Source organism: Rhodnius prolixus, unplaced genomic scaffold (genome assembly GCF_049639745.1).
Source record: "Rhodnius prolixus isolate KJV_2025 unplaced genomic scaffold, Rpr scaffold_2, whole genome shotgun sequence".
NCBI lineage: Eukaryota > Metazoa > Arthropoda > Insecta > Hemiptera > Reduviidae > Rhodnius > Rhodnius prolixus.
This window is the reverse complement of record NW_027411592.1, coordinates 39,378,536-39,405,157: the sequence shown is the minus strand read 5'-3', so window position 1 is coordinate 39,405,157 and position 26,622 is coordinate 39,378,536. Positions and strand designations below refer to the sequence as shown.

Below are 26,622 nucleotides of genomic sequence, written 5' to 3'. Positions count from 1 at the left end.
AATTATTCTCTCTTAATTTGAATAAGAACTGCTTAGTTTTTCTTTGATTGTGCATTATTGATTTATTTGTGAACAATCTTCTGATTGTTGCTGCTGTAACTGATAGAAGTTTTTCAAATATTTCTTAAATGAATGTTTAAATTTTACATCTTAAAATATATTGTATAAAAGCATGTATAAATTGTAACTACTTCTTTTATAAAATTTATTTTGCCTTAATAATTTTTGTCAATTACGAGGGTCGTTTGAAAAGTCCGTGCAAAAATAAAAACTACTTAATTTTTTGGAGTACACCTTTTTTATTTTTCAACATAGTCTCCTTTTAGGCTTATACACTTCGTCCAACGCTGCTCTAGTTTGTTGATCCCTTCCGAATAATAGGATTTGTCCAAGTCTGAAAAATAGCCATTCGTTTCTGCAATCACCTCCTCGTTTGAATAAAATCTTTTTCCCGCCAGCCATTTCTTCATATTGGGGAACAAATAGTAGTCCGAGGGAGCCAAGTCTGGAGAATAGGGGGGATGTGAAACGAGTTGGAACCCTATTTCCATTAATTTTGCGACCACAACTGCTGAGGTGTGAGCTGGTGCGTTGTCGTGATGGAAAAGGACTTTTTTTGTGGGCCAATCGTGGGCGTTTTTCTTGCAGCTCGGTTTTCAAACGGTCCAATAACGATGAATAATATGCACCTGTAATAGTTTTACCCTTTTCCAGATAGTCGATGAGGATTATTCCTTGCGAATCCCAAAAAATAGTCGCCATAATCTTTCCGGCCGAAGGAACGGTCTTCGCCTTTTTTGGCGCAGATTCCCCCTTGGTAACCCATTGTTTAGATTGTTCTTTGGTCTCAGGAGTGTAGTGATGTATCCATGTTTCATCCACAGTGACGAAACGACGCTTAAAGTCCTGCGGATTCTTCTGGAACAGCTGCAAACCGTCCTTGCAACACTTCACACGATTTCGTTTTTGGTCAAGCGTGAGCAATCGCGGATAGCTTTGTCATGTCCAAATGTTGATGCAAAATATTATGTACCCGTTCATTCGAGATGCCCACAGCACTAGCAATCTCACGCACCTTCACTCTTCTGTCATCCATCACCATATCATGGATTTTATCAATGATTTCTGGAGTAGTAACCTCAACAGGGCGTCCAGAACGTTCAGCGTCACTTGTGCCCATATGGACACTCCGAAAATTTTGAAACCACTTATAAACTGTTCTAATCGAAGGTGCAGAGTCACTATAATGTTTATCAAGCTTCTCATTAGTCTCCTGAGGCGTTTTGCCTTTCATAAAGTAGTGTTTAATCAACACACGAAATTCTTTTTCGTCCATTTTTTGAAAATCACTCGACTTCCTCGATTCAATCGAATGCCAAACACAAAGAAATAGACCGATCTGGCTGAAACTTGGTGTGTGTTCTTCCATGAGATGCTACTAACTAAACATAATAGTGATGGGCTATTTGAGCGGACTCGTTCCATTGGAACGAGTCCGATGGTGGAACGAGTTGATTCAAATCCCTATTTTTAAAAAAAGTGATTCCGCCCCGCCCCAAAAAATTTAGGCAAATAAAAATGAAAATGAGGCAGCAGAAGGTTTGGAACGATTAAACATAAGAACAAATGTCACGCAATTTATTATATTATTATATCATTAAATGTTAGCTTTCCCAGTTAATAACAAAACTATATTTCTTTAACACACATTGAGTACTATCCCTAATTTCCAATTGCTCTGTTAAATATAAAATTAACAACGTAATACAAATATTAACACAAAAATAGGCTAGTCAAATATAAATTAAAGCAATGCAGTTTTGTCATTATCTAGCTTGACCACTAGAAGACTGGAGTTAACTTACTTCAAGAGTATTCAAGGTAGAGAAACGGAAATGGGTAGGAAATTATTCCATAAAAATTCTAACCCTTCAAAATTATAATTACTCATAATATTTATTAACTAAGAATTGAATATCAAGCTTTTAAAATATTATCTTATTGTTTTACAAAAAGAAAAAGCTGTGTGCTTAATCTTAAACTTAGCGCTGGACACTCTTACTCTCATCTTCATTGGCGTAAGCTTGAACGTGTACATGTCAGCTAGACGGTCAAAGTAAAACTGGGCCAAAATTTAGTATTACCTAACTGGTTTACTTAGTGTAGTATCCCTCCCACTCTATCACCTATTTCACAAACATTCATCGATTGAAAATATTTTTTAGTTAAATATTCGTTTCATTGGAATACAAAAAACATTATAACGCTTTCTTAAGATGATTTGAATTTTTAAAATTTGTTTTTGTCCATTACTCTTATAAAATACGAAGAATTTCAAATAAAATATAATATACAAACACAGAATGATCTAGTGTGCAGGTGGAGTCAGTCGTAGTTACCATGACAACGGAACCGTTAAACGACTCCGGCCCAGCTCTAGCATTTTCATTGGTTAAATCCACTGGAGTTGGTGGAGTCGAATCCGGAGTGATTTAAATCCTTTTGAAACCGGACTCGTTCCATTTTTTCGTTCACTGAATCTAGCCAATAGAAATTGCTGGAGCTGGAACCGGAGTTGTTTAACGGTTCCATTGCTATGGTAACGAGGACTGACTCCACCTGCATACTAGATCATTGTGTTTGTATATTATATTTTATTTGAAATTCTTCGTATTATTTAAGAGTAATGGACAAAAACAAATTTTAAAAATTAAAATCATCTTAAGAAAGCGTTATAATGTTTTTTGTATTCAAATAAAACGAATATTTAACTAAAAATTATTTCCAATCGATGAATGTTTGTGAAATTGGTGATAGAGTGGGAGGGATACTGCAGTAAGTAAACCAATTAGGTAATACTAAATTTTGGCTCAGTGTTACTTTGACTGTCTCACGGTCATGTACACGGTTAAACTTACCCAATGAAGATAAGAATAAGAGTGTCCAGCGCTATGTTAAAGATTAAGCACACAGCTTTTTCTTTTCGTAAGATAATAAGATAATATTTTTAAAGCTTGATATACAAGTCCTAGTAAATAAATATTTCTTTATTTATGAGTAATTATCATTTTGCTTGAAGGGTTAGAATTTTTTTTATGGGAATAATTTCCTACCCATTTCCGTTTCTCTACCTTGGATCCTCTTGAAGCACGTTAACTCCAGTCTTCCAGTGGTCAAGCTAGATAATGACTAAACATCATTGCTTTAATTTTTATAATTGACTAGTCTATTTTTATGTTAATTTTTGTGTTACGTTGTTAATTTTATATTTATCAGTGCAATTGGAAATTAGGGATAGTACTCAATGTGTGTTAAAGAAATATAGTTTTGTTATTAACTGGGAAAGCTAACATTTAATGATATTTTTTAATGAATTGCGTGACATTTTTACTAATGCATAGGGTAAGTACAGAGACCGGAATCGGTGAACGAGTTGTTGGAATCGATTCCAACCCTGGAACTGATTCAAATCCAACGAGTCCAAAGACGGACTCGTTCTGCCCATCACTAAAACATAACCTCGATACGCGCCAGTAGTGCTATCTCTCTGACTTTGCACGGACTTTTCAAACGACCCTCGTACTTTAATTTAAAATACAAAAGTATTGTAATTTATAATTTAACAGAAAGTGACTTATTATGTAATGTTTTCAATTTAATAGGGTCAACGGTGTGTTGATAATCATAAAATTTATACATAGTATACATATTTTGACAAAAATTAACTAAACTAAAAAAAAAATGGCTAATTAAAAGACATTTGAATATTTTGGAGTAAACATTTATCACAAGTTGTTCACATTCCAAATATACGAGTTGATGAGTTGAGTGATGTGAATTTGTGTTTGCACTGTTAGTTACTCTGATCAAAGCTGGGCCGCCACTAATTGGAATTTGAAATTAGATGCTAGATTTGAGCCAATCATCTTAGAGATTTGGGCCTCCATGTAGTGAATGAGTCATTGCAATGAAAAGAATATTTAATGTGAACAACTTTTTTTTGAACATAATTATTTCGTTCTTATACTTGGAGCTTATCCCTTATTTAGGAAAAATGACCTCATTCTAGCTTCCGAGCTTGGAACTCCAATTGTTACTGTGTCTCCACCGAGTTTCTACCATCATTTCTCCTACTACATCTTTCTTCCAGTGCTTAACGACTTAGAACACTTTATATTTTCTCCTGGCAAGCCAATCACTTTCGCGGCCACTAATGTAGTCAAATATCAGTAAAACTTTTTTAATTATCTTACACCAATTCATTGTCCTTGTAATTCTTAATTCTATTCTATATTTAAGTGCCCTTCCACGAAACTATTGAATGACGGTTTCAATTCTTGATGGGAGGATGACAATTTGAACAGATCTTCTTCTTTCACTTTATCCATCCAAAATCTTGGAGAACGTGGACTCTCTGTGGACTCAATGGACTTCATCTCTGCGCTCGTCTATTTTTGGATGTTAATAGTAAATTTCACTCATCTAAGACTATTTTCCATTTTATTCATTTACTTGTAGATAAAAAATAAAATTAATCAGGAATTTGATTAACCTTGAATGTTGCATTTTTCAGAATTGCGTAAATAAAAACTCAAATTGAGTAAAATAATAATATATATATTTTATATTTTGGGGCAATCGAAGATATTTTAAACATAATTATCAAGATAAAGATATATATGTCTAAGAGAGAGAAACTATAAAGCACTTCCAGTTCTGAAAATAATGTGACTAGGACATCTGTTTATGGGTAGATAACCCGGTTTATACTGGAAGTGTTACGAGTCTGTTGTCTTCCTTCAGCTTTGTGAAAGTCAATCAAACTGTTTATTGATTTCTAGTCACGTTGTCTGTCTTTTTAAATACTTTCTTTATTTTATTAATTTTCGTATTCAACAATACAATAGAATTTGGTTGTAAGACAAGGAATATTATTCATTTTTTTTTCCTTGTAAATTTATTCTTGACCGAGATTTTGTTATTGTTGTTTTTTGACTTTTTTTGAAGCAAAGCAAATACTGGATATTTGATTTTTGAATTTCAAATGATCTCTTTTAGGACTAGCTCATTCCTAATAACACCCACTCTGACCATTATTTTCACAAACGTATGCTTGGGAGGATCTTTATGGTCTTTTTTGACTATCTCCCTGAACAATTCTTGATTGTCCTCCTAGACGTGATGTGCGTTAAAGTTATTAAATCTCATATTTGGAGTAACTGGTTAATATCTCCCCTCTTTGATTGTTATTATTACTGTTCAATCAGCTGTATTAGAATTAGAATTAGAATAGTAGATGGGATGGGACCTACGGCACCACAGCCACAAGAGGCTCTTAGTTGTGGTTAATTTCTGCTGTTGTAATTATCAAATAAATTTTTAAAATGTGTGTTGCAATTCAATATAAATATATAAAGCACTCATGAAAAACATTTTTTCCTTCTAGAAGATCTTTGAAACCCAAAGAACTCCTTTTCAGAAAGTTTACCCGACTTCAGAGGAGCAAGTTATGGTGAAAAGATCTAAAAATTGATCTACCCAATTCACTATACATCAAAGAATCAATAAAACATATCAAGTGATAATTTCTTGATACATTCTGACAAATAATTTTGACTTGATGAAAAAAAGAGAGGTAGAAAGGATGTCAGATTTCATTAGTATTTCATATCAGTCTTGTTTTTTATAATTTAAAATAGAAAATAAAGGAAAAAGCTGTTGAAAATACAATTTGATTATTGCTTTAACTGTACCGAAAGCTAATGTTTATAATCCAGAGAAAATGGAAGAAGTGTATCATTTATTTTAAATTCTTTTGAATATTTATCCTTATTTTGAACAAAACATCTTTTCGACCTGTAGTTTTAAATCATATATTTTGTAACTTAGCTATAATAATTTAGGCAAGAAAACAATGGGTTTTGAGACCTGTTTTAAACAAAATAGTAAGTTCTAACTTGGAATCACCTACATGTCTCATGATCCGAATACTCAAAACTGAATTACAAAGACAAATCTTTTTGGTAAATATAACTACATTACATTTACAAGATAATCTTTTCCTGTGTAAAACTGTAATTTGTGTTTTGCTCTAGTTCAAATATCAATCAGTAAGCGATAATAACATGTGGAATCGTTAATTTACTTTTGTTTAAAGCATTGTTCTTAACTAAATATAAATATAAACATATCACGAACTTGCTAGATGTAATGATCTCTAGATAACTTGATTGATAATAATTACTGAGGAAAGTGTAATGAAAATATAGTTAATTTCCTCATATCTTCTTTTCTTGTTATTATAGTAAAGGTTTACGCAATTACAGAATTATAGTTTTCTTCATCCGAGAGTGCGATCATAACTTCTATTCAGCTTTAATTTCAAGCTCTAATTTACTTTTTCTTACTCTTTATAAGAGGACTGTGGTAATCATGCAGAAAATTTTTGGATTTATAGTTTTAGTTTTCCAAAGAAATTACTGTTTTAAACTAAACTGTGTAGCCAAAAAGTGGATTTTATCAATTGGTTTCATTATCGCGTACAATTTCGCCTACGTGTATCACAACTTAAAAACGAGGAGTTCAAATTTTATTATTTCATTTAGAAGTCAATAGCTTCTCCTAGATTAGCTTTAGGTCAAAATGGGTTAACCAAAGGTATCACTTTTACTAAACAAATTTCCAATTATTTGAGATTCTCTCGACAGATTTTTACAAATGATTCGCCGTAACTGGTTCATACAGGTAGTTCCATAACTTTTATTTGAGACATATTGCCTGGGACTGTTATCTTAGGGTAGTTCTGGGAGGCTTCTTTCTATCTTTGTTCTTTTAGGGGATAGTTCAGAAAACAAAACAAATCAAGCAATTTATACGAAATGGTTTAATTTTTTGATTCTTTACGTTAAACTCATCAATTCAATTGAATAATACTTTGAAGTTTTATAAAGAATATTTTTCTTCTTTCTCTTTTTTATCGCTTTTTTAAGGAAAATAATGTTTGATTTCAAAATTGTTTTTCTTTTGGGTACATTTTCTAAGATTTTGTTTTCAGAAATACTTAACAGGCAGGTTTCTATCCTCCATTGCCTGTGTTCATACTTATTAACAATTTTAACTATGTAATAAGTCCACCGAACATTCTATTGAATGGCACAAGTGATGGTAGGTATTTCATGAATTCCCGGACTTTAAGAATGAAGTTGTAGGATGCTTAAACAGGAAATTTAAAAAGACCGACCATCTCTCCTTCATGTTTAATGAAATGAGCTTTTTTAAGTTATTTTTTTGTAGTAAAAGTGATTCTTTTGGTTAACCCATTTTTAACCTAAAGATAAGAACCATAAGTAGAACTCAGATCTAAATTGTTCCTTGAGAATAATCAGGAATAGTTTCATGGAACACTTTCGTGTTTTTGTCCCTGCATACTAGCATTTTTCATTTATATATGGTGTGGCGAATCTTCGATAAATTTTCCATGTTTAGGAAATCCTGATAAACATATGTCCGATATTTAATTTTCAGCAATAAAAGCGAAGCCTTAAATAAAAAAAAGTCTTTTCCCATGATGCCTTTTGCTTTTTGAAATTTAAAATATCAAATCTTTGTTTTGGCGAACGGTTTTGAACGTTTATTTCAAATACTTGATACAGTTACTGATATAACGCAATGTATTCGTTAAATAGTTTTAAACCGTTAAATTCTAACGAGAGGAATACTTAATTAACTGGAAACTTAATATTAGATGAAACAACTGAACTAAATCCGTTACTAACGTCTTATTATAAACTTTATTGCAATAATTCTGCGTAAATTACTGTTGTTTAAGTGTTCTATGTGCGCTCACTCGTTTAATTTGTTATATATCCATGGAGTTAATAGTCGAAAATTTATTTACTTTGGACTCTCATTAATTAAATCATATTAAATTGACACTATTTACTTGGGATATTAAGGATAACGTGTGATATAAATGTTATTAGCATCTCATTGTTTTCAAAGTTTTCTCCGTTGTTGAAAGTAACCCAATCTATATTATTTGATGCAAAATTTATGCGGAAGTTGGTCAGAATTAAAAGAAAACAAAAAAAAAATTCTAATCAAAAGTTTGCGACAAATTATCTAGCCTATTTTTTTTTATTATTATTTTTGATTGATTTATTTAAAACACATTTAAGTCCAAAGGGTAATTGTACGAAGATTGGAACAAAATGAATTACAAAGAAAATAACATAAACAAAAATTCACAAAAAAAATAATAATTGTACTATCAATGATTAAAATTTAGAACATGTTCTTTTTTAGTAATTTACTAGCCAGGACAGAAATAGCCACTCACAGTTATGTAAGTTGGCTACACATTTATACGAAACAAACGATGAAATGTAGTAGCCAAATTTGTTATTATGTGCCAAAATCCAAATTTGGTAAGGAGTTATAATTGTTTGGCTAGAAACAATAAACGTAAATTTTATTTAGGAATGAATTATAGATAAACAGTATCATTCCAATTATAACATCCAATATCTTGTCTTGCCATTCGCTTTTACTATAATTTCAAGAGTAGGTTGATAATTTTAGAATTAAGTGTTACTAATTTTTTTACTTTCTCTTGCTATCCCAAGTTATGTTAGCAATCTTGTCAAATTTTGAAATACTAGTTTTTATCTTCCCTGAGGGAATGAGTGTGTAAAGAAAGTTTATACAAATTGCTTACATTCTTTTAGGTAATAAATAAAAAATAAAGTTAGGTTAACCAAAATTCTACTTTCTGTTGGAGTTTTCAGTTCTGGTAAACTTAATGCAACTGTCCTAAAAGTAAATCTATTACCTACCTTTATTTGTGATGTGTTACCGGACAATTGATTATAGAGGTTTTATCATAGACATTCCTTAAAAATATTGTATGATTCTCCAAAAATATATAATTTTAATGACTGTCTACCATTATAGTATTGACAAGAAATAAATATAGGACCGAATTTCCATTCTTAATGAAAATCGGCCGCTTTAATGAATAGAATTTTCCGTATTTTCTCGCCAACAGCTCCCACAATTTTATTTTTGTATTTATTTTTTTTATTTATTCTGTTTTAACCAGATAGGTATACAGAAGAAGTTGCATAAACAAAACAAATACTGAAAGATACAAATTAAACAGAACTTAAACAAAAAATAATAATTATAAATTATAAATCACAAAATGTAAAAATAATCGTACTAAATAAAAGATAAACTTCTAAATTAAATTATAACTTAAAAATTTTAACAATACCTTATAACTTACTTCAGTCGTTAAGCAAGGAAGAGCCGTAGCATTACCACATTAACGATATAATTGTAGATATTAAGGCAGTCAGATTTTGATAAAGGTGATAGTAAATTAAACAGTTTTACCTCTTTGCTAACAGTGATTGGGATAGATAACTGGGGTAGATATTTTAATCTAATGCATTCGTAAATCGGACAGCTAATAATCAAATGAAATAAGTCTTCATTTTCGTGGAGATTACAAAGAGTACAGAGCTGGTTCGGATTTATTAAATAGGCTATTGCTTTGTGGGTGATTTTAATAGAGAAATTACTGCAAGTTCTAAGTTGAAACAATATGGTAGTTACAGAAAATGGTAGAGAGAGTAAAAGATAATTTTGTTCACCCGAGATATTTAAAGGGATATTTCTAAAATAAATACTATAATTTGAGGAGTATAATCTGGCTACATCAGTATTGTATAAATTGCTTCATAGGTTGACTACATTGCATTTAAATTTTTACGGTTTACTTATGGATCCTGCATTTCCCAAAGATGGTTATATCCAACATTTAATTCTATTCAATTTCTCCCACAATTTTATTTAAAGTTTGTATAATGATTACAAACTCATAAATCAACAACTTTTACTACACAAATTTTTCCTAGAAACTCATATTTGGTTTGACTAGAACTTTGGCCATTTAGATATCTTCTAAAGCGATAAGAATGAAAATATCATTCAAATGTACGGAGTTTGAAGACAATTTGTAAGTTGGAACTTGCAGTAAGAGAAAGGTCGTGTAAGTGTTCACACCAGATTTCTCTCCAGAATGAGAAATCCCTCGTACAGCTAAATTTAGGTAGTCAAACTTCTCTCCTTCAACAATTCCCTACTAAAAAAATTAACTTGTTTAGTGACGAAATTATTTGAATTTTTAAGCGTCATTAATGTTTCCTGTGAGAAGAGTGGGAGCAACCGTGAGATTTTGACGCTTTAATAATAAAAGTGACAAAATTTCCTTTTGTTACATCCGTTTACCTCGTAACAGAGCGGTACATCATTAATAGTTATGCATTCACTTTCCAACTAGTTCGTTTTCGCGAAACTATTGCTGTCTTTTTTGGCCGATGGCTGTCTGACCGTCACTGAATAGTAATTCAACAAGTCTATTCAATTCAACTCTTACTGTAACGCAAATTATCTAACCACTTTTACTATGTCTACTTCTTTAGAGTCGCCTTGAACTGCACTAGACGTTCAGAAATATTAGGTTCATCTGGGCGAATTGGCCAAAGCTGTGAGTTTATGCGATTCGAGGGTGAAATGTTCTCTAGGGGAATGTGAAAACTGGGCATTTTGCACATTAAAGAGAGCATTCATTTGTAGATCAACTCCTGGCATTCCTTACCAATTCGTCGCTTAACCATTCAATCCGTTATTTCTTGCTCCTCATCGCTAGTAGCAGGATAAATAGTGGATAAGCTTAGTGGCCTGGTAATAGAACCTCTCGAGAGTAACGGCCATAAAAAGTTTCAAAATGGTGATGGGTTTTGCTTGATCTTCTTTGCTCCATGGACATATGTCTATGATTTCACCAAGAACTCTGCTGTCCACAGGACCATAGGCTGAGAGGGATGGGTACACCGCCATATTACTCAATAACACAACAATTACACTCAATAACTCAATTACGCAATTGTTACTCATACGGTCGCTAGGAAATGAAAGAGTGCTATTTTAGTTCAGGATGTGGCCCACTGGAGCAAAAGTAGAGTCTTCCTACTTTGATCCAGTAGTGGTAACCAATAAAGGTCGAGGTTAGTCTCGACTGCTGGTTGAGCGTAGGAGCCAAGCAGGGAAGTGCCGGGCACTTTGCCACGATTAGGCCTTGAATATTCTACCCTTTTCTTGGGAGGAATGGTGTACTCGAGAAGGTAGAAACTGTCCTTAGAAAGGGAGTTACAGAGAAGAATGTCCCTATTCCTTTGTTTTTGCAACTAGGAATAAAGTGCATTGCTGCTAAGTTCAATTGCTGCATAGCTCGTACAGCAGAGATCTCTTCTATTGACATGTTGCTTCATGTTATGTGGCTCGTTCCATTATCACTAGAAATATAAAGTTAAATGTTCAAGCACATTTCTAAAGAACGTAAAAGTGATGCATTTGTAAATCTACAGCAGCTTTCCAAAGTCAAAGAAAATAGTTGAGCTTGCTTTCAAGGGATTTCCATAAAGCTCTTAAATTTGCCGCAAATGTTTTTTTTTTTTCACTTTCTCTTAGGCCTAATGTCTTTTGAGATTGAGTTTTCTCCGAAGATTCGCGTTTTGAGGTTACAAGTTTTGAGTGCATGTTCAGATATCTGAGTGTGAGTGTATAGGAGTGAACAGAGATCTCAATTTGAAAATCGCCGTATGCTTAAACTAGGTATTCCGTTTGGGTTTTGGTTTTTTTTAAAGGCAAATGTTTGACTTTAATAAAGGAGTTTTCAATTTTTTCTCGACTTTCCCAAAATTTATAAACATTGCGGGAATTTGTTGTTTGAGCAAAAATCATTTAACAAAAAATGCAATTTTAACCTCAACGTTAGATTGTTGGACTTATTCGAAAAGAGCTGTTCCCAATTTTTTTTAAAACTCAGAATTCTAGTTGCTCACATACAAAACTATAAATTTTACCTAAAACGTTTTTCTGGGAACATTATTGTAAGAAATCATGTGAATAAATAACATTAATACCTTTTAGGTAGATTTATACTTGTGCATTTATTTCCGGTTGTTTGATAATTGTTACATATAACGCTATAATTTGTAATCGAATCTTAATTAATTATTTGAAGAGGTTTGACCGCTCAACAAGTTCAGGGGAAGCGAGAAGTCAGGACACTTTTGCTACCAGCCAATGTCGGCCACTTATTTGAAAACTGTAACTACTTACCGCCAAACATCTGACCACCCGCACGAACACTTTCTCTACCTCTTTCATTTCATTTTCTTTTGCTGCATTTATTTTTAAGTAGCATTAGTGATGTTATCCTTGAAATAAAATTCTTATCAAACATGATTCTTAAATTAAATCTCTTTAACAAAAACTTACAGTTTAAAATGTTAAGTATAAGGGTTGATTAAACGCCAAGAGGTACACAAATCAGCTAGTACCCAACATTTCATTCATGCTTAGCTGATATAATTTAAGTAATTTTGCTGCATTAACTTTTTCTTCACATTTTTTTAGAAATTATTAGATGTCACAGACCCTTATGCTGGCCCTTTTCATCTACAAAATATTTGTTCAAGTAGCACTGTAGATTGACTGTTATATCTAGTTATTTATAATAATCAAACTATTAATTACAGGTGAAAAAGAAAAACGTTATAAAAAATAAAAAAAAATTATGAGGCTAAAAAATTCAAAACCTTTTTTTAAAAAATGCTTATATCAACATACATAAATGATTTTGTTTATTTTATTTATTTATTTTATTTTATTTACTTTTTTAAATCGTCGGTTTAAGTTCATTCTTCGATTAAAGTAATTGTTATTTTATGTAGTAGTCAAACGTTTATAATAATAGGTAATAATTATCTGGCTTTATCGCAAATAATATAGTTTTCTTCAATTACACTCTCAATGTAGCTGTTCTTCTCACAATGTTGAATATATGTAATATATAATAAATAAGATATGCATATTTTTAGGACAGCTAATTATTCCAGTATTTTACTATAAGTAAAATTAGGGGGCCTAAATTAAATTACAATTGAGAAATGAATAATTATTGTTGAATAATCTACTTGTTATTAACTGTGTGTTATTTGTGCTCACGAATATTTCGGTAAGACGAATTCAAGACTGAAATATTCTGTTAAATCCGTGATTCAAATTTAAACAGTAGCCGACTCTAACTTTGTTTTTCTCTACTTTAACATGAATGTATATGTGACTACTAAGAATAAAGGGCATATTAAAGATAAATCCAAAGAATAATTTGAAATGGAGTTAAAATAAAGTACCTATTTAAAAACGAAGATATAATATACATTTTATCATAATTATAACAAAATAATATTATGATCTGGCCAGCATAAGGGTCTGTGACATCTAATAATTTCTAAAAAAATGTGAAGAAAAAGTTAATGCAGCAAAATTACTTAAATTATATCAGCTAAGCATGAATGAAATGTTGGGTACTAGCTGATTTGTGTACCTTTTGGCGTTTAATCAACCCTTATACTTAACATTTTAAACTGTAAGTTTTTGTTAAAGAGATTTTTGTACCTTTTGGATAGATTTTCATTTTTGTCTATTTTACAAAGTTACTTATCTGCTTCACAGATTTTTTTAAAATTTAGAATAAGCAATTCTATCATTATAACCTGATAAGGTGTTAAGTCGGAACCGTAACTACCATTGGAGAGATCTTTTTAAAGAATGATTATAGTTGCCATCCTCAATAACAATTTTTTTGAGAAAGCGTTTTGAATAAAATAGGAAGGTATTTGTACGTAAAAAGCAAAATTAAACTGCGATTTCAGTACTTCCTCTTAAGAGGAGTAAGAAAAATAAACTGCGATTACAGTACTTCTCCCTAAAAGGCAAAGATTTTGAATCGAACGACTATTCATTAATGTAAATAGGTTCACCCATTGATAATTTTAACGATTGCAGTACTTCCTCTTAGTAGGTGCAAGAGCATCAGCAACGTAGAGGAGCTTTAACCACTTATTCGTGCTAAATTTTATCAAAATCGGACAAAGCGTTACAGAAATATTGGTAATAATAGTTTTAGAAAGGGCCTTACTTGGGTGGGGCAAACTCCCCTCTTTATGAGGCACAGCGTTCAGACTTTTAAAGTGCAAATCTGTAAAAAATTTCAATTCGAATGACACTTCATTCATGACAATCGGTTCTCGTGTCGATAATTTGAAACGATTGCTATACTTTCCCTTAACAAGTGTAAGAGCTGATCGCCGCTTTAATGTTACGTAGGGGAGCCCTAACTCTATCATCCTACCAAATTATTTCAAAATCGGGCTAAGATTTACAGAATAATTAGTAATAATAATTTTGGAGGGGGCCTTACATAAAGGGGGCTAACTCCTCTCCTATGCGATGTACAGCGTCGAGACCCCCAAAAGGCACATCTACATAAAATTCCGAATCGAATGACACCTCATTCATGAAAATCGGTTCCCGCGTTTAGGCGCTACGTAGTTTACAAAAAAGGTAACAACAACAACAACAAGAAGAAGAAGAAGAACAAGAACAACAACAATTTTTGAAAAAGCCGTTTTTGCTCATTTTCGGCAACTTTTTTCTCGAAACCTATTAGATCTGGGTTGTTGCAAAAAAATTGCAGCTATAAAGGAGGGTTTGCCCTATAATTTAAAGAAAATTTGGGAATTTTATCTTTTATAGAAAAAGAGAAAAAAATTGTCAAAGTTGGGTGTTTTTCAACATTACGCTTTTTCGTGCAGTTTTTGACGATCAACCCTTATACAACTGTCCTACCGGACAGTTTTAATAAACTAGCGGGAATTTTAGACTCAAATTACGTCTTAAGAGAATCAACATTCTCTTCGCCCACCACAAAAATTTGCCAACAATTCAAACTTAATCATCGATTCTACGGATGACTTATACCTAAAAGTTATTCGAAATGGCTGTGATAAATTGCACTAGAGGGACTTTAAAATTTTTTTTTCTGTAAAATAACACTTCCAGCAATTTTTTTTAATTTAAAAATTTTACAACTATACAACAATTACATTAAGTAAAAAAAAGAATTGTACATTAAGTATGGGCGGTGATTTTTATGGTTAAAACATTAGTTTTAGGGGGCACTAATGATATTATAGCAAAATTCAAGTTTGAACTGTCGCCGATTTTTTTTGTTCTTGAGACAATCTATTACATACATGCATATTTATATAGTATGTATAATTAAAAGGAGAGTGTATATAGAATTTAAAATAGGTGTTAATATGCAAAGAGTTTATGAATGAATATATCAAATAATTGTCTGACATCTTCTATAGTTCTATTGAACTTGAACCACTACTTCTAACACGATCATTGTGTGACACATTTATCTGCTCAGACACATGTAACCAAAAAGCAACGTGTGAGGCTTGGACTAAGTAAATTATTTTTAAATTACGTTAGGTTGTCCGTTATTCAAATAACCGTTAACTTTCATATTCCTTTTTTTGGTTGCGTCAAAAATGTAATTTAAAATCTAAGCGAAAATATTTTATTCATTATGGATTGACTATCTTCTTTTTTTTTTTTGCTATCAAATTCAATTTTTTAAACTCAATTACTTCAACGAAGAATAATTATAATTGTAACTAATGGCTAATTTGCTTTACTACAAAAGCCAATTAAGAAGAGAGAGAGACAGAAAAAAAAAACAATAATGTTAATAATTCGAATCACAAGCTTTTTATTATTTGAAATTCACGCTTCACTAGCATTTCTTTCTTCCCATGGCGAGAGTTTTATTTTATTATTAGGGTCTTAATTAATTGAACTATTTCTAATTTTTAAAGCATTTAACCTGAACAATCCCTTAAATAAGTCACACGTGAATATATTTGGCTTCGATTTACTAACAGAGAGGTCATTAGTTTAATTTAGTTCGTAGTTTTTACGTCGGATAGCAGCACATTCCTATCAATAAAAATTAAATTTAAACTAGGCTCTACGTTGTCCTCATAAATCGAACGTATATATATGTACTTATGTAAATCTTAAAACCTTATTTGCATTTATGATTCAATCAAACGTACATACATAGGTGTATTCCAATAAAAACTACTCCGAGAAATACTTAATTTGTCGGAGAAATTTGTGCAGCAACTCACCAAGAAAAAATAGCACAATTACCATTTTTCTATTTCTCTATTTGCTTCAATCCTTTTATCAGTCGCTCGCCTGTACTTTCATTTCTGACAATCCACAAAGTTAACTGAATCGCCAGTGACTCCGAGACTTCCTTTAGGACTAAAGATTAACACGATATCCAGTAAAGAGTAATTGGATAGTTTCTTTCATCTTGTACATTGCATCTTTATACCTACTTTACACATATTCAGTTAATAAATATTACAATTTTATACAGATTATAACTTGCTAAATAAATTAAAAGTTTTGGCCAAGATTGGCTCTCTGAAGACGAAATTAAAAAGAATTTAAATTTGATAAGGTTAGAAGACCATCCTTTCGCAGAGTTTTACTGTTAGTCAGTTTAATGACTAAAGGATTAAATAGTAGAAAATATAAAATAATAGTTTTATGCAAAATGCAATATTACTGCAGTTATATTGTATTATATTTTAGAATCATGCTCCGCACGCATACAAAACCACCGGCCTGATAACAAATCTTTGCACCCCGTGGCACTACAATGAATCGCAGTGCATTTAATAATTCAAACAGTTATTATTAATTAAGTAGTCATATTACGAGACGCTTGCTTTAATTTTTTTTCAATGACTTCAATTGCTTCCAGATACTTGAACTTCCGTACTACCGAAAAGTTATGACCATTCAACTTCACGCTTTCTGTTCTTTTCGCTGGGTTCCTCAAAATTTTTCCTAAACATCTTTTTTTCTTCATTTATTGCCCACCCAAGCGTTCTATCTGCACACCTACTTCCTTTTAAAGTTCCACCTGATATGAGCAGTGATTAAAACATCGTCCAAAGATAATCGTTCTGCAATAGATTTTTCCTCTAAGTTTGGTTTTTATAACCCTCATGTAGCGTTATTGAGGTCCCAGATCGAATAAAATGGACGTTGAAGACAACGAATAACGTAAAATATAATACAACTTCTCTAACCTTCTAAATTGGACTTAGACATGACGGGTTATTTTTAAGGGTCAATGGTGTGGGTACTTCTAGCATCCTGGAGTTGTTAAAATGTCTAAAAATTCGCATTCTGTTTACTGTCGTAAATAAGCCTGCTTAAAATCAATAAATGAGTGGTACAGATCCCTGTTATATTCGTGGAGTTTGTATAGCTTTTGACTCACATAGAAGACATAAACATGGAAGGATCTCTGCTAAATCCACATTGATAATCTCCTACAGTTCTTTCTAAAACCATGCCGTTACCCTTATAATTGTCTTTGCAGTTAAGAGTTTAAGACAATCGAGAAATTTTGAAAACTTTAAAGAGAGTGTTATACCTCTATAATTATAACAATTGAGCCTGTTCCCTTTTTATATTGAACTAAGACAACATAGACTAATCTTTGGGCATTTTCCTATTCGATACATGTATATCCTATTAGCCTATGAATTAGGTGCTTAATATCACCCGGCTGCATATCAAAGATATCTCATGCAGTTCTGGAGATTTGTTTAGTGCATTATTATTTCTCCCACCGTACTTTAAGGTGGAATCTCGTGTTCACTTCCTTCTTCTAGAACTGTTTTTTCTCCAATTAGATTTTACGTTACATTTTATTATTTTTGGTGCAACGTGCAATCTTTTTTACTATTAGCTAGGTTTCGTTTTTATCTTTGAGGAGAGCAATCATTATTATCTGTAACTGGTGATGCCTCACTTTATGGTAGTAATTTTTTGATCTTCAAAAGGGTTGCTATTCATTTAAAGTTAGAATGAGTCACTGTTGATGGAGAAAGTAGATTTAGTTTTGGGCAGGAATCCAGTATGCAAGCAACAATCTCAGTGAAAGTAGTCTATGCGATATACAAATGAAATTAAGCAGCGATAAAATTGAAAATATTCTCTAGAACAAAGTTAGACCAAAGTGAAACCTACCAACCTCATTTGCAAATCTACCTCTTATTTATTGAAAACTGTTCTCATAATTAAAAATATTTAGTATAAAGAAATTTGTATACTGCATTAAAGAAAGAGTTAATAACAAATAACCTCATTTCTTTTATAATTACACTTCTTTTTTTTTTTTTAGCACTTCTCACTCTTATTAAGTATATTTTAGAGTGTCCTTAGTACAGTATTTTTTCAGATTTTGTTCTACAGTATTCTTTAGAAAATTTTATAAATCTGTAAATAGAAAGAATTTTTCTTTCCTTAATTCTTAAGATTTCCATTTAAACAAACTTAATATTGCCCTTAGTTTTTTTTTTTAAACGTTCTTTAAAAATTAGGCTCAACAAAAGTTGGTTATTTTAATAATAAAAAAAATAATATAGTTGACGTATTAATGTATTAGTAGTACTACCAAATCAGCTGACAGTTTTCAACAATCTTTTGGTATCAGAATTCTAGGCGCCGGTATCCCAGACTTCTTATTTATTTTAAGTGAGACTCGTTCTTCTGAACGTTGTCTAATACTCTGGAGAGTGTGCATCTATCCTCACCTAGACTAAAGTGGTCACACGTCCGCTGACATTGTTCAGGATAGAAATTTACTTCGACCTACTGGTCAGCTGGTTAACCGCAATTGCCCTGGAAAATATGTTTGCCGGTATGATTTTTCTAGTTTCCTTCTAACATGTTGAAACTATCCTAGTCTAAATGAGATTGGAGGCATTTTGGAGTCGCCTGTCTGAAAGCAGATAAGCCTTTTCCTATTGGTATGCCAGAGTTACTTTTTCTTCGACCCTAGTGCAATAAACTCTGCCAAAGGTACTAAATGGAACAAGGAAGTGGGTGTATTTTCAATAATTAAATAAGAGTATGCTAGATAGTTAAATGGTCATAATCTAAGGTAATAATTTCAATGTGATTCATTAATGTTCATTGATTAAGTGATTTGATTTTTCTGTTGCAGGTAAGAAGCAGTTCCATTATTTGTTAGTTCATTTCAGCTCGTAAGTAACATTTAAATTGTCACAATTTTAAAAACAAATTGTATCACTTAATTAGATTGAAGCATGCCTTCTGCAGCGAAATAGAAGTCCTCTTATTCTTCAATTTCTCAAATTAAAATGGAACTTTTTTAAATAAATGTTTTAATGTTAAATTTGGTGCACAATAAAAAAAAAATTAAATTATTTCTTAACGACCGTTCAAATAGATGCATCTGTAACTGTTTAGAGCGATTCCCTACGAAATGGTTAAAATAAGTAGAATTTTAATCTCTGTGGAAAGATTGTGTGAATTAGATTACTTTTTCAAATGGATCATTAGATTCGTGCTTTGAAATTTGTTAGTTTTTAGATCGTTTTGAGGGTCCTAGAAGAAATGGGATGTCTTTTATTTGTGAAGTGTTTCTTTAGTACTGATCAATATGAGTTTTTATCTTTTATTTACTTTCATTTGTTCTTTGGGCGGAGGTACGTAGTCTAGATTCAGTCCTGAAATTGTAAGTTTTCCTCCTCTAGAAAGACAAGTGAGTTTTGTGAGTAATTAGATGGATTGGCTTGTGCCATTTTAATGCTCTCAAAATTCTTAACTAAGGGCGCCGCTACTCAAAATAATAGAACTTTAAAATCGTTACTACTTTCTAGCATGACTACTAGACAAACGATCAAAACTGCAATACTGAAACTGATATGAACTTAGAACACGAGATCTAGGGTCAGCCAAGCATTCATAGATGCCTTTACGGTCAGAAATTCATCGTCATATGCTCCTTACTATGTATACTGCTTCTTCCCCCAAGATTTCCTTTTATCTTCCTTTTCAGGAATTTAATTCTCACTTCTTTGGACGTCACTCATGATAAATCACTTTTTTGGACATCTTATCCATCATTTCTCTTCTTTATCTTTTTTAGACAGTCCCATTCGACGACTGAAGCAGTGCTGGGCACGCGAATTACTCGACGATAGTAGATAAAAATTGTTTTGGGCGATTCACCGTAGGGAGAAGACTCCTCCTACATTTTATAGTCATTTCTTGTTGCAGAAGATACAGTTCTAAATTGAGAAACAAGTGCATAATTAAAGAAAAATTTCTGCCTTGGTAAAATCATGGTTCATCATAATATAAATATTTTTCTTCTTTGATCTTATTCATCTTTATCTAAAATGTAGTATCATCATTCTTAGTTTTTTGACGAGAATTTTTGGCAAATTTTATGAAATATTTAAAGGTAAAATTTTTACTAATTATTCCTCAAGGAAATCATGTTCGGAGATCTGCCACTTCAGAAAAAATCAGATGATACATACGAAAAGAAAAGAAAATTAAATAAAAAAGAAAGCTAATCTATAACAATAAATGTAGGCCCCTTTTTTAACTGGATCAAAGACAATAATGTGTAAAAACTATGAGAATAAGTAGTAATTAAAAATTCAAAATATCTTTACTTATTGTTTGGTTTGACCAACTTGTCCTAGAATAAACAGAATATTTTATTCCCACACCGGTGTTATGTTTACCACAAATTGCACTCTTAGGCCCGCTGCCCTTATTTTCAGTAGCTGACTGTTTAACTTACTGGTCCATCCATTTTCGCATCTAGTAAATGTATCTGGTATTACTGAATGTTTAGTTAATCGCATTCATTTAAAGAGATTTCAACGGAATTTCAAAATATTCTCTTCATTTTTGCGTGGGAAGAGGCATGCAGTTTACTTTAATCTCATAAAAAATACTTACTGACTTAGAATTCCCAGTTAGACGAAATTGTAAATTTTGAAAAGCCCGGAAATAATAATAATACAAAAGTTGGAAGAAGAAAATATTTGTAAAAATACACTCCCATGAAATAAATTTAGAGACACCACCGCCTAATATTATTTCATTACTATGTTTTAATTATGCTAAAATAAACTGTGTTTTAAAACTGAACATTCTCAAACATTTTCTCTTTTCTTATTTCTCTTAGCGGCAGAATTTGTAAATCAGTTTTCAAAATTATGATATTTCATGACAAAAGAATTATTTAAGAAGCTTAGAACAGTTTACTTCTGTAAAAAACTGTAAAAGATACTAAAATAAACGAAGTAAATTAAAATAATATAATTACTTTCGAATAAAAATCTTACGAAGTTAGAAATTTAATTGAACGTTCAACTCCAAATGAAATGCGCCTGTTTTGTGGTACTTTATGATTTAATTTTAATTACGGTGTACTTTCATTATTTCTCCTTTTGTATTTTATTACATAATTACCCCTTTTTTTTGCAGTCTTGTAATTATTTCTTTTGGTCTCTTTATAATAATAAAGAAAAAGAACATTACTATAATAAATTATCTTCAAACTAATTTACTTGACTATCACATAACTTGTAACTGATGCAATTATTTTAATGAACATCATTTGCATGTGAATCAGGTCACATTTAATGAAGATAAATATTGCAAACAATTTATTAATCAATGATTTTATGGTGAATATAGATGAGAACAATTGAAGTACAAACATGAGAGAGAGAAAATAAGGTGGACTACACATAAAGTATAATACACACCCAACAGTAGTCTCGACTCCCAAAGAAGTGACTTCAGCGCTCAATTCTTTCATTATGATGTGACCATTTTTAGAAATTAATTAAAAGAAGCCTGTAGAGGTACCAAATCATTGGTTTCCCCAGGGCACTTCACACGTCCCTGCTTCTGAGGACGTACTGCAAGACAGGCCGAAAAGCAACGGTGTGGTTTTATATTTTAAACTTAGTTACAGCTTTACTTGGTAGAATTTTTAATGTCTATCTCTATTAAAGGGCTTGTAGAACCCACCTTGTTAGAAATCATGAATACGTTCAATGTTTCTGATAAAGATGGAAATCCATTTTGACTATCGGGTTCTCAACAACTTTGCTGTGGATTAAACATAGTGTATTCCAAGTTTGACCTATGAGATAACTTAAAACCTAATAGACAAACCTCTAGGATTGGATGACGATTTTAATGTAGAATATAGAAGAGTAGAATAAATATTCATTATAATAAATATATAATACATAAAATAAATAATATAGAAGTATAAATGTATAATACATTTCAACCTTCTTAACTAAGTGAAGTAAGAGAAAAGTTAGGTGAGGAGGATTGGAATGCAGGGAAAAAGGAGGAAAAACCTGCAGCTAGATTTTAATGTAAATAGAACCATGTTGAGAGACGAATCCAACGTCCAAAAGCAGCTTGATGGAACTCCAATGAAATATTAAAAACAGTACATAGTGCCGCACAAAAATTCACACCCAGATTTTTACAGTGGTTCTTTCCCAAAATCAAAACCAAATCGCTCGCTAAACCATGGTAGAAGGTTTTTGGGTATTTTGTAAAATTTATTTCAGTAAATTGAGTGGTGATTTAATGGTGACGTAAGAAATAATGGCGTAATTCCACAAATGATAATTAATTATCGCTGGAATGCTGGTTCCTGACGGGTTAAGAGCTAACAGTGTTCAATATGGTTCTAGTAAAATGTGATTGGGTAAAAAACATACGTTTAAACTGAGATTGGCAATTAGGAATTTTTTACAGTGAAAAATTAATTCAATGGTTAAAAATTAATTAATGGTTTTTAATTAAAAGTATCGAACATTCTCTTTTTATTTACTTTTTCATTTTCGCTGTTTTTATACTAATTTTGTCTAGCAGCCACCGCATGAATGATGTTAGAAAGAATTGAATATGTTGTTAATATTCAGATAATGCTCGAGCGGAACACCAGAGGGAGTCGATTTAGAGTTGTCTGTTGTCATTGTCGGCTCCAAGAAGGAGGAAGGAATGTGATGCCTCGGCTCACGGTTAGCCTAGGTTGGCTAGTCTTTTAACCTAATGACTAATTCTAAGATTGTTATATTATCCGGTAGTCAAATTAATAGCGCATTGGTTGAGCGGATCGCTTGGTCCACAAAGGGCCTTATGCATTTTTTACAGGACCACTTCAAAAATGCCACTTCAGAGCGGCCATCAGAGAATGAGGAGTGCATAATGAGAAGTGGTGGCCGGAAAGCTCAGGAGCAAGTGGAAAAGTTACTGCGACATTACCCAGCCAGGCGCCGAGCGGACATCATTGGCCTCTTAGACTGCAGTACAATGAAGAGTCACTTGTATGGAATTGTCACATGTTTATGCAGATTCTGTCAGAAAGTATGTTAATCGTATCTGCAACATATTGGAACAGTATGAATAACTGGTTAGCTCAGGGTCCAGTTCATCGGAGGACAAAATACACTTCTTACCTTACCCAGAACATCCTCATCAAATTCATAACTCTAATTAAGCAGGCATTAATTTAAACAGTGTCACAATAAATTCTCTAAGTCGCGAGCAATCCTAGTGGAATGTAATCTAAGTTCAGGGGTAATTCGGACTTACCCCACAAGGTTATGTCAGTGCATTGTATGGTGATATTTATACCTGAATAGTATAATATTAATATTTTCTTCAAAAATAATTAAATATGAGTTAAACACTTGAAATTTACACTAAGAGAAAGTCATACATTTTCGATTCACCATAGTATAATATTTTCAAAAATCTAAACGAGAAAAGGTCGGCTTTGGGATAGAAATCATTGCATAAAAATGGCTTAAATTCACAAGTTGAGGAAAATTCCTGATGACTCTACTGTCATGCTTAAATTAAAAGTACAATTTAGTACAGAGATACAATGTACCTGTTACAAAGGAGTTCAAGTTCATGTTCACTTTATAAACTTCGTAAATTTTAAGATCTTTGTTTTAAAACTTTTTTTAAATAATTAAAATTTGCGTACATATTTTTCTCTTCAAAATTATTAAGTAATTTACAAAGTTCTTCTTTAGGATTATTACATTTGTTTATTTGGAGTGGGACTCTAAAGCTTTCATAGATTGGACAGATAATAAAAAGGTGAATTAATATTTCCGGCTCATTCTTATTGTTATTACGCATTAAACAATGATCTTTGGGCTTGATTGTATACATGACATTATTTATTTTAAATTTAATAACATAAGGACCACCCAATCTTATTTCAAAAAAAATTCTTACAACCAATTTTGTCATTTCTATAGATTAAACTATTGTTTTGGTGTTAATCAGATGCAAATACTTATTTTTGGAATTTTCTCTTAAAAAAAATTATAAATATTTGTTTTGAATAACAATTAGCTTTCTCTTTCATTGTCCAGTTTTTAAATGCTTGTAGTTTGTGGCGATTTTGAAGTAAAGTTTTATTGGACAGAGAGCTGGCAAAGTGCCTGTTGAGGTTTTTAAAACGAGGCATTGTCTGGTTTAACAAGTGAATGCCGCACGTTGACTAAACTTATGCCAATCTGTTTTATTGTGGGAAATTAGTAAATAAATTTTGTTGCTACTATATTTTGAAAAAGTATTGTACACAATTACATAACCGAAGTCAAAATAATGCTTTGTATTGCGTAATATTTGCTCAACAGGTACATCTAATTTAATGTAATTAAATAGGAAATAATAATAATAAGTAAATGAACTGAATCATACACGATTTTTTGTTCTTCATATACTTAATTTAATGTCTACTTTCACTTGGTAATGAAGTTAGCGCTCCAGATTTTAATTTAATTCCTTAAATTTATAAATATAGTTAATTATGATCAGCAACTTTTTTTGGATAGTAGGATTATAAGTAGGAATCGTTAGGTTATTAATATAATAGAATTGTAATTACGTTTCTCCATAAAGAAATAATTGTTTAAACACTGATGGAAACTATGTAAACAAACTTGTATTCTCAGTTTCACAGAATATCTCTGGGGGGTCCTCCAACAAATCTGAAATCTGAGTTGAAAATGAATTATACAGTGGGTTGTTGCCGCTTTTCTAAATTGAAATCTAAACAGTATAGTGAAGGCTAAAGCCTAAGATCTGTGGTTGCTGCAGCCAAAAAGATGGAATCAAGTTTTTATAGATCTTATCTAGAAAAGTACATTTATTTTATTTTAATTTTTTGCTGACAATTAGAATCTTAAAATCAGGGAGTTTTCTTTGACATTATAAACACTGTAGAGCCAGCAAAATGTATGATTAGGTGAATTAATAACTACAAAAATATTATTTTCTTGAAGAAAACACATCAGAAACGAGAAATTACAAGTTTGATGATAGAAAACAACTAAGAACAAAAAGCTTAATGAAGTTCCATCTATGTTTACGCGAAATTGATGTATTGTAGAAGTAGTTGTTTTTTTCCATTCGACTTCCGGCAAAAAATTGATTTAGAGCTCCCAAGAAAGCAGAACTGTACACACAAACTTCTATAGGTTGTTGTCAATATTTTTTTTGGGAGGTTGTATCAACTTCTTGACCATTACTTCCTACTTCTTAAGTGTCATGAGCTGACTGCTTAAGAAATTAACTTTTTCGGAGCTAGAATAGTGCGCTATTGTTGTACTATCTAAGCTCATTGACAATACTCAAAGTGACGATATCTCACTTTCTTTTAGTAAGGGCATCGTATGGGAGTGATTGATAGTGATAGCGGTTTTACCATTCTCCAGTCTCGAGTTGGATGAGTGAAATAAAGGGACTCACTAAGAAGTTCGAATTTTGGCACAATAAGGGCGCGGGCAACCAAACTGATCATACACAATGCACAAATCAATTTGTAAAAACGATTTCTTTAAAACGTAGTGACCTCAAAATGGATATCACCAATGAAAGTGAAGTTTCTGCTTATTTTCGAATAATACCTAAGTTAACTAAATAATTTTCTATTAAAATCAGTCAACAAGGAAAAAAATCTGTTACATTTTTTTAAAAAAATGAATGGTAGCAATGAAAACATCTGGGCCTCGAAAAGATCAATAATAAATAATACAATAATAAATCCCCATAATTTTCAGTGTGACTTATGAAACATTGAACTATCATTTTATCAACTCTGTTTTGATTTCGTAACATCCGGTCATTTTCCCATTAGTACACTTTGGAAAACTATTTTGTGTGGGTCTGTTGTTCCTGTTTTATTGGAGAAAGTATTCTTGTTTTAGTACAGATATCCTATTAAAAAAAATAAATAAACAGTATTTTAAAGTAAATTTTGGAACTTTTCTGAATTTACTTATCTTTTAGTGAAACTTATTATAAAAATAAATTACGAATATGGAAAACATTTATTAAATGTTCCTTGAGAAGGTAAGAGTTTCAGAAAACTTTCGCCATGAACTTTAACCTTGAATGACCATCAGAGAGATAGTTAAATGAAGAGATTTATAAAGGATATAAACATAAAGTGGAGGATGTAAATATTTCTTTGAAGGACTAACGGTTTGCGACTAACTAACTGATTCTCGATAATTGGGGAGTTCTTCACGATCTTAAGTCGATTGGTGCCCTAAAAATTCAAATATTTTGAATATAATTTATGTTTTCGTTTGCTTTATTCATTATTTAGCTCCACAAGTAACAGCCATATAATTTTTTTGCACAAAAAGCTGCCAGTTATATAAAAATAATATACCTAAAACATTCTAAATTCTGAATAACTTACCTTTCCACTCAGAT

General features: G+C 31.7%; 1 protein-coding gene across 4 annotated transcripts in view; it reads left to right on the top strand.

Moving 5' to 3' along the window:
• Positions 1–26,622, top strand: part of LOC141449625 (uncharacterized) — a 115,959-nt gene that overhangs the window by 53,982 nt on the left and 35,355 nt on the right. The window contains exon 1 of one of the 4 annotated variants that reach the window (XM_074119192.1): positions 18,514–18,718. The exons of the other annotated variants lie outside the window; for them this stretch is intronic. Coding sequence (XP_073975293.1) covers positions 18,709–18,718 — 10 coding nt within the window. The 5' untranslated portion in view covers positions 18,514–18,708. Of the gene's footprint in view, positions 1–18,513; positions 18,719–26,622 lie in introns of those variants that run through there. 4 annotated transcript variants of the gene reach the window in all.